Here is a 7,043-nt window from a genome sequence, read left to right as displayed (position 1 = left end):
TTTTTTCATCCAAACATTTTTTTTATATATATTTTTGATACTTCAAGAGGTCTTAAAATTCTAAATCAAATAGCTAAATGATCCTTGGTATGACCTTCCATATAGCTTAGTATATGGTTTGCAACATGAACTACCGTCTCCTTGTTCTTCTAGTTAGATAGCTAGCTAAGGAGTGGATTTACTAATTTCACAATATGGCATGTTGTAATGACATTCAAAAGCTTTCTGCAGAAGCAGAGTTCATTACAAACCCCAAAGCACAATGTATATTTATGTTGAATTATTCTTTCTGTATGCAGTTTAAAGACGGACAGTCAGTCTACAGCCAATGGTAATGAAAAGTTAAACAATTTAATAACATCAAAACATCCACAAACAGTCTTTAACATACAATAGCTATATTTGATGCATTTGTACAAAGATGCAATCGAAGGCGATCATCATGGTAACGTTTAGGTTGACTTTCAAACAGGTTTACTATGATTACTTTTTTGGAGTTGAATGGCATTGTCTACAGTGACATGCAAGTTGTAATGAGCAAGGCTGTTCTAAGAACATGGGAACAACATTAATGCTTTACTTGGTATTTTGATGAGCTAGAATAGATCAAGTGGTAACTCGGTTGATAATTGTCTGCATGTTATAGCGAGCTGGCACATAAAACCACTGAATCATAACCTCACTGTGGAAACAACAGAAGTACTTTCCTGTTATCAACTGAGAGTTCTCAGAGCCCTTGCCTTAGATCTTTTGGCATTTCATGTGATATAACTGAGGCATCTGTTTTGTATTGTTATTTTGTCATGTATAAAACCAGGAAATAAGTTGATGAACAGCCTTTGTACACATATTAAAATCATATTTAATGAATGCCTTTCAAATATAAAATGCCAATATTTGCTTCAACTGAAAGAGGCTGACATCATCTGCTCACATACAGGTGTAGTTTGCTAAATGATGACTGGGCATGAGAGATCTGGTAGTATAAGACAAGGATCAATGTGGACTGGAGTTTTCTTTTTCTTCCTTTTTACATTTGAATTGATTTCAAACAGTTGTTGCATTTGACAAAAAAAAATGCAAAAAGCCTCAAAGGTTTTCACTGATTTGCAGTAATATAAAACACTCCCACATACAATAATATATACATTTGGAAATTATGCATTCTGTTACAGCTTGATAAAACAAACAGCTTTATAAAATGAAGATGGCAGTGCAGCTGACAATGACACATTACATTTGTGATTGGTACGGATTATGTCATCTACTTACTTTATGTCCCCTCCCCTCCACCAGTCTAATGAAAGTATTGTCCTAAGGATGGATGATGGACCGTTTTCCTTGCTCTCACGCTGTGCTCTGATTCGTGGTTCCTTTGACTTCCATGGACACCTTCTTTTCTTTGCGACCTGCGTACTCGCCGATGAAGGAGCCATCTTCATTGAACTGGATGTCCTCATCCCCATAGTCCACCAGGCTGTCCCCACTGTCCTCTGCTTTGATCTGTCCGCTCAGAGAGTGCTGGCTGCCCTTCAGTGGCTTCTCATCATTGTCACTGTGTCACAACATGACGGCACAAAGACAGGGGATTTCAAAACCACCTAATTTCACTCATGGTTTAACTCTATGGGCTTTATTGTTAAGGACAGGGACACAGGCAGGTTTGAACCCAAAGAGCTTAAATGAAGAGCTTCGGTGATTGGCAGCAATGTTTACCTCTGATTGACAGACGGATGAAAAATGATCAGATATGTGCACTAGTAAAGGGCACTTCTGTCAAGTGTACTTACATTTACATTTAAGTCATTTAGCAGACGCTCTTATCCAGAGCGACTTACAAATTGGTGACTTAAACCTTACATGTACAGTATATCAATGTATGTGACGATGAATGGGATAATTAAAAGAAGATGGGGTATTGATGTGGCTGTCAGGCTGATGCAGATGTCGACCGTGCACATGCTGCAGTCACAAGGTGCATTTTAACCCTGTCTGTATGGGGAGAGATGCTCAGGCTGTAGTTTTCATTGAATTATTTAACACGAGACTGATCACATAAAGGGTTGATTGTATAGACTAATGGTTTGGATTGGCATCATGCTGCTCCTCCATGGTTAATGATGGTGAAGTCAGGTGCTTCAGGGATCTGAGCATTTTTTGATTTTGGAGTAAAAATACAATAAATGTGCTTTCCCGTGGTCTGACATTGGGAGCCATATATTTTAAGGACCAGAAGCAACATTCTACTTCACAACTTTACTGTGACCACATGATGAAGATGTCTAGGCTACTTCTGATTCATAACTTCCAGTTAGAGTGTGAGACTACTGATTGAAGTGAAGTGTGGGTCTCTGAGTTGCACTCTGTGAGTGTGATCTGAATCGGACCAGTGAAAGATTAATGAATTGAGCACAGATTTTACTGCCCCGGAGATGAGCTGCATTCAATTACACATATTGGTTTTAGCCTCCTGCTGGGTTGTGTTGTGGCCAGGCAGCCTTCCTTCATTGAGTTCCATTCAGAAACAAATAGTAACATCTGAACAATGAGGCTGTTACTGCTAATGACCTGAGCTCTACCAGGACACATCTACCTAATAACAATGTACAATATAGGGTGATACCACATCAACATCACTGATGTGTAAACAACAATGGGGGTATTTGTTGCTGTTTACCACATCATGTTTAGAATACATGTTACTCAGCCCATCACATGTCTTGAACAGGGATGTCTGTGAAGGTCTGTGTTAAGCTCATGCATGTAGGGTTTTCTTTTTAAATCAGGAGAAATGCAGAGATAGAATTATACAATGTGATACAATTCAAAACAAAGTTAATATATGAGCTGATTTCTGAATTATTGATACAATGGTGGTTGGTGGTATGATTACCTGTATTCACAGAAGGTGTCATCATGGATACCCTGGGACTCTAAGTCTGGATGAAGATCCTCTTTCTCCTTTACTGGTCGGAGAGAAAGATCAATGTTTAGGGTACCTTGAGAACAGTACAACATTCAATAAACAACTTTATACCATGTTAAAGACAAAGTAATGTTCTGCTAAAACACCTTACAAGTTCTCACACATTCCTGAGTACAACATACTCAGTGCTTGATGTCAGCAACAATATGAGTAACAACTGAATCCGAATTTCAAAAAGGGAAAGCTAACTATCAGTGAAAGTGCAGGAGGTAGTGTTTAATGAATGCATCACAGAACAAAGCCCTGGGATTTAGACTGTCTTTCTGATATGATAGGCGATTAGCTGAGCTGAACCTGGCGCTCAATAAGTGAATAAAGATGAAAGGTACTGTAAATGACCCCCTATCCCCCACAGACAGGACTGGCATTAAGATCCCCACCGCTGGCATGTGACCATAACATTTACATATCTTCTGTGTATTCTGTGCATTCTATGTTTTGTTATTCAAATGCTGCATATTTCAAATATGCTGTATTTATTTAAATGTTATCAATATAAATGCATATGCTCCCATTAATTTAAGTTCTCATTATACTGTAAATATCAGCATTGAAATGTTGAACAGTGGTGTGATGTATATTTCTACTACTAATAAGATATCAGCTTAAATATGTCTATAATGGTGTCCAGAGTGATCATTTCTCTTTGGTAATAAATACTCTAAATGGAAATATAATTATGCCTAGTGCAGTGATTAGTTAGCATTCATAAGGTGCAATGTGTGTGCGTGTGTGTGTTTGAGTACCTACCGGAATATTTCCCTCCTTTATTTCTGTTGACAAAGCAGGCGATTAACACCATGAGTGTGAGGAGAGCCGCGACACACATCAGTCCGATGAACCAGCCCTGGGTAGAGATTCCTCCATGGATGCTTGCCAGACCTGAGGAGAGGAGAAGAAACAACAACACTTTGACTTTGACTCTGCCTTTCACGAGGACAATTGATTGAATGTTTACATCGACAAAGTCTATTGGATGCAGAGGCAGCAGGTGATGTTGAAATGGAAATGTACCAGTATTAATATTAAACAGCTAATCCACCTTGTCTAATTAATCAACTGAGGAGGCTGTTCCAATGGAATTCCTTTCACCAAGTCACAAAAAATATATAAAAAAATCCTATTGACACAGAGAACCATGCATGATACCTTGAGACATGTTCAAGGACATTGGTGCACCTGCATACTTAATAAAACTTCAATTGGTTATGGAGATTGTGTGTGTAGGGATTTGATTGGGGGGTGGTAGAGCTTTTTCTTCTTTTCCAATAGCATCCCTGCTCACTTTAGCCCTGGTCCTGATTACATATTCAAAAAGACTAATATTATCAACCCAGTTGTTAGTCATACGTCGCACAGTGTACACAGTCCCAAGCTCCAGCCCCTCAATCACGTGGAAAGTCTTAGAGGAGTTACCTTTACCTAGGTGCACAATCAGGGAGGGTTTTAGTACTCATGAGGCGGAAGGGTTAAAGGGTTATTTACAGAGCGTTCGATGAAATAACACAGGACACAATTTCTAGCATGTAACGGTAGAACTGTATGGAGATGTCTCAGATGTTACCAATACATTCAAAATCACCTTAAAAGTATACCGCTATAAAATATACTACAAATGGACATAGAAGTAATGTGCTTACAATTGTTCATATATGCAACAAAGAGTTTGTTAGTTTCCTGGAATTCAACTGATGTTTGCAAAGTTGTCACGAACTGAGGAACTAATATTCAACAGGGCTGTGACTGACAGACAGATGAAGGAGGAAGAGGGGATACATGGCAGAACAGGGTTAGTAAAGGATTAAGGACAGTACACACAAAAAAACATGGATCTAAAGGTGGCCAGGGACTTGTTGATGAAGTCAATCCATTTGCTTATGCACATACAGTGCAGTATATATAGTCTAACATATGTGTCTCATGTTTAATACTACTGGAGGATATAGAATGAAGGCTTATCAATAACTGGCACATTTCCTGAATCACTTGTAATGAAATTAACAAAGGAAAAGGAAAGCCAAGGAAAGCCAGCAAAGCTGAAGAGAGTATGTGTCCATTGAAACATGCAGACTACATGAACAATCCAAAACCCTGCTTATTGACCTTGAATGTTCATTTTCTTAATACAACTGATTGCTATTGCTTTCAAATCACATAGATTGTGCTTCTCTCTACAACAGTATATATTTCGATGGAAATGTTAAATATCAGGGGTGAGCAGAAGTCCCTGTGCCTCACTGCAGCTTAACTCATGTACACAGCAGTGCTGCATACATTAGACAATAACAGACTAATAAAGTCTCTGAAGACTGACACTCCAGGAAATCAAAGAACCACTGCAGCTGGAGGGAGGGTGAGAATAATGCATCACTTCAAATTGCAAGTTTGAAAAGAAAGGTTGCACAGCTTTGGTACGACAGGTCAACGGCAAACAATCCCCTTCATCTCCCTCAGGCAAACATGCAAATCTTCGACTGTGTCTCCTGCTCAGGTGTTTGCTCAGGTGATAATTCAGAACACAAGGACACCTGTGTCTGGGCTGCCCATCCCTGTGAGCACAAATGACACACCATGGGTAAAGCTGGTGTATGACTCTGTAACTATGGTAATTCCCATAATTTGCTTAGTATGATTATTCTAAGTGACAAAAAATATCCCAGGGCTTGGCGTGTCTGTCATTGCACTGCTCAGCCTGGTATTAAAGGCTGCAGAAAGCATCTGTTGCCACAGCAGGGAGCGCAGCCCTGGCCCTGCCACAACGCCTGCAAAATGGCTCTTCAAAGTCAGGGAGATTTTTTAAAGCTGAGCCCAGTACACTAAATATTCTGATGTACAGCTATCAACAGTTTCCACTTATCCACTTATCTCAGTTTCCCCTAAATATCACCCTCTCTGTAAGAGCTCACACCTCCTGCTCCTCCTCCTCACTCGGCCTGACTAGGCCTACATTTCCTTCAGCTCAAATATTGCTACTGTATGGACAGTTGCCTGTCCAACAGCACTATTGTTGTGTCCTCAGTTGAAGGTTAAATGAAGGTGGCGGGTGATGGTTTGGTCAATATCTTGCTGTGTAAAGGAGGACTTTGGCCCAACAAATCAATTAGACATATAACAAATATGTCTAATTGATTTGTTGGGCCAAAGTCCTCCTTTACACAGCAAGATATTGACCAAGCCATCACCAGACATTTCCATTTATCCTTTTTGAACTACACTCACACCTTCAGGTATGGAATAGATTATTTATTTAACTAGGCAAATCAGTTAAGAACAAATGCTTATTTACAATGACTGTTCTTAAACAGTGGATTAACTGCCTGGTTCAGGGGCAGAACAACAGATTTTTACCTTGTCAGCTCAGGGATTCAATCTAGCAACCTTTCAGTTACTGGCTCAATGCTCTAACCACTAGGCTACCTGCCGCCCCTTAAAAAACAGGACTGTCTCTTAATGAGTTTGTTGAGATGTTTGCGGGACTTTAACTCAACATCAATTATTAAGCTACTTTTTATTGATTGAAGTTAAGCTCAAAATAGAGAAGAGTATTTTTATCATATGGTATCACTAGAGTTTAGTGTTTTCACTACAGGTGGCTGGTGGCACCTTAATTGGGGAGGACAGGCTCATAGTAATGGTAGGTACGGAATAATTGAATGGTAACAAACACATCAAACACATGGTTTCCATGTGCTTGATGCCATTCCATTCTCATTTATTATGAGCCTTCATCCCCTCACCAGCCTCCTGTGGTTTTCACCTATGGCTATCATTGCCATATTGAACACAATTGGTTATATGAATACCTATGTTGGAGCGGGTGAACTTGGCCATATGGGAGACTGTAGTGCTTGGATGTGAGGGGGAGGCAGACTGGCCTGAAAAGGAAGACACCTGAAGATTATTGGGGAAAAAAACGTACGTGTTTTAAGATCTCCTTTAAATATGTCCATAGTTTCGGCCCACCTCAGGTTCTCTGGCAGGCTATTCCAGAGGCCGGGGGCATAATAACTAAAGGTATCCTCTCCATGCATCTTGGTCCTAGTCTTTGGGAAAGTTA

General features: G+C 39.7%; 1 protein-coding gene across 6 annotated transcripts in view; it reads right to left on the bottom strand.

Annotated features, from left to right (window-relative positions):
* Nucleotides 1-332: 332 nt before the first annotated feature.
* Nucleotides 333-7,043, bottom strand: part of LOC135540234 (neural cell adhesion molecule L1-like protein) — an 89,171-nt gene continuing 82,460 nt past the window's right edge. For all 6 annotated transcript variants that reach the window (XM_064966744.1, XM_064966750.1, XM_064966746.1 and 3 more), the window contains 3 exons: nucleotides 3,737-3,868; nucleotides 2,894-2,966; nucleotides 333-1,555 (listed from right to left, as the gene is read on the bottom strand). In XM_064966744.1, coding sequence (XP_064822816.1) covers nucleotides 1,348-1,555; nucleotides 2,894-2,966; nucleotides 3,737-3,868 — 413 coding nt within the window. In that variant the 3' untranslated portion in view covers nucleotides 333-1,347. The remainder of the gene's footprint in view (nucleotides 1,556-2,893; nucleotides 2,967-3,736; nucleotides 3,869-7,043) is intronic.

Source organism: Oncorhynchus masou, chromosome 5 (assembly GCF_036934945.1).
Source record: "Oncorhynchus masou masou isolate Uvic2021 chromosome 5, UVic_Omas_1.1, whole genome shotgun sequence".
Classification (NCBI taxonomy): Eukaryota; Metazoa; Chordata; class Actinopteri; order Salmoniformes; family Salmonidae; genus Oncorhynchus; species Oncorhynchus masou.
This window is presented reverse-complemented; position numbering and strand designations above follow the sequence as displayed.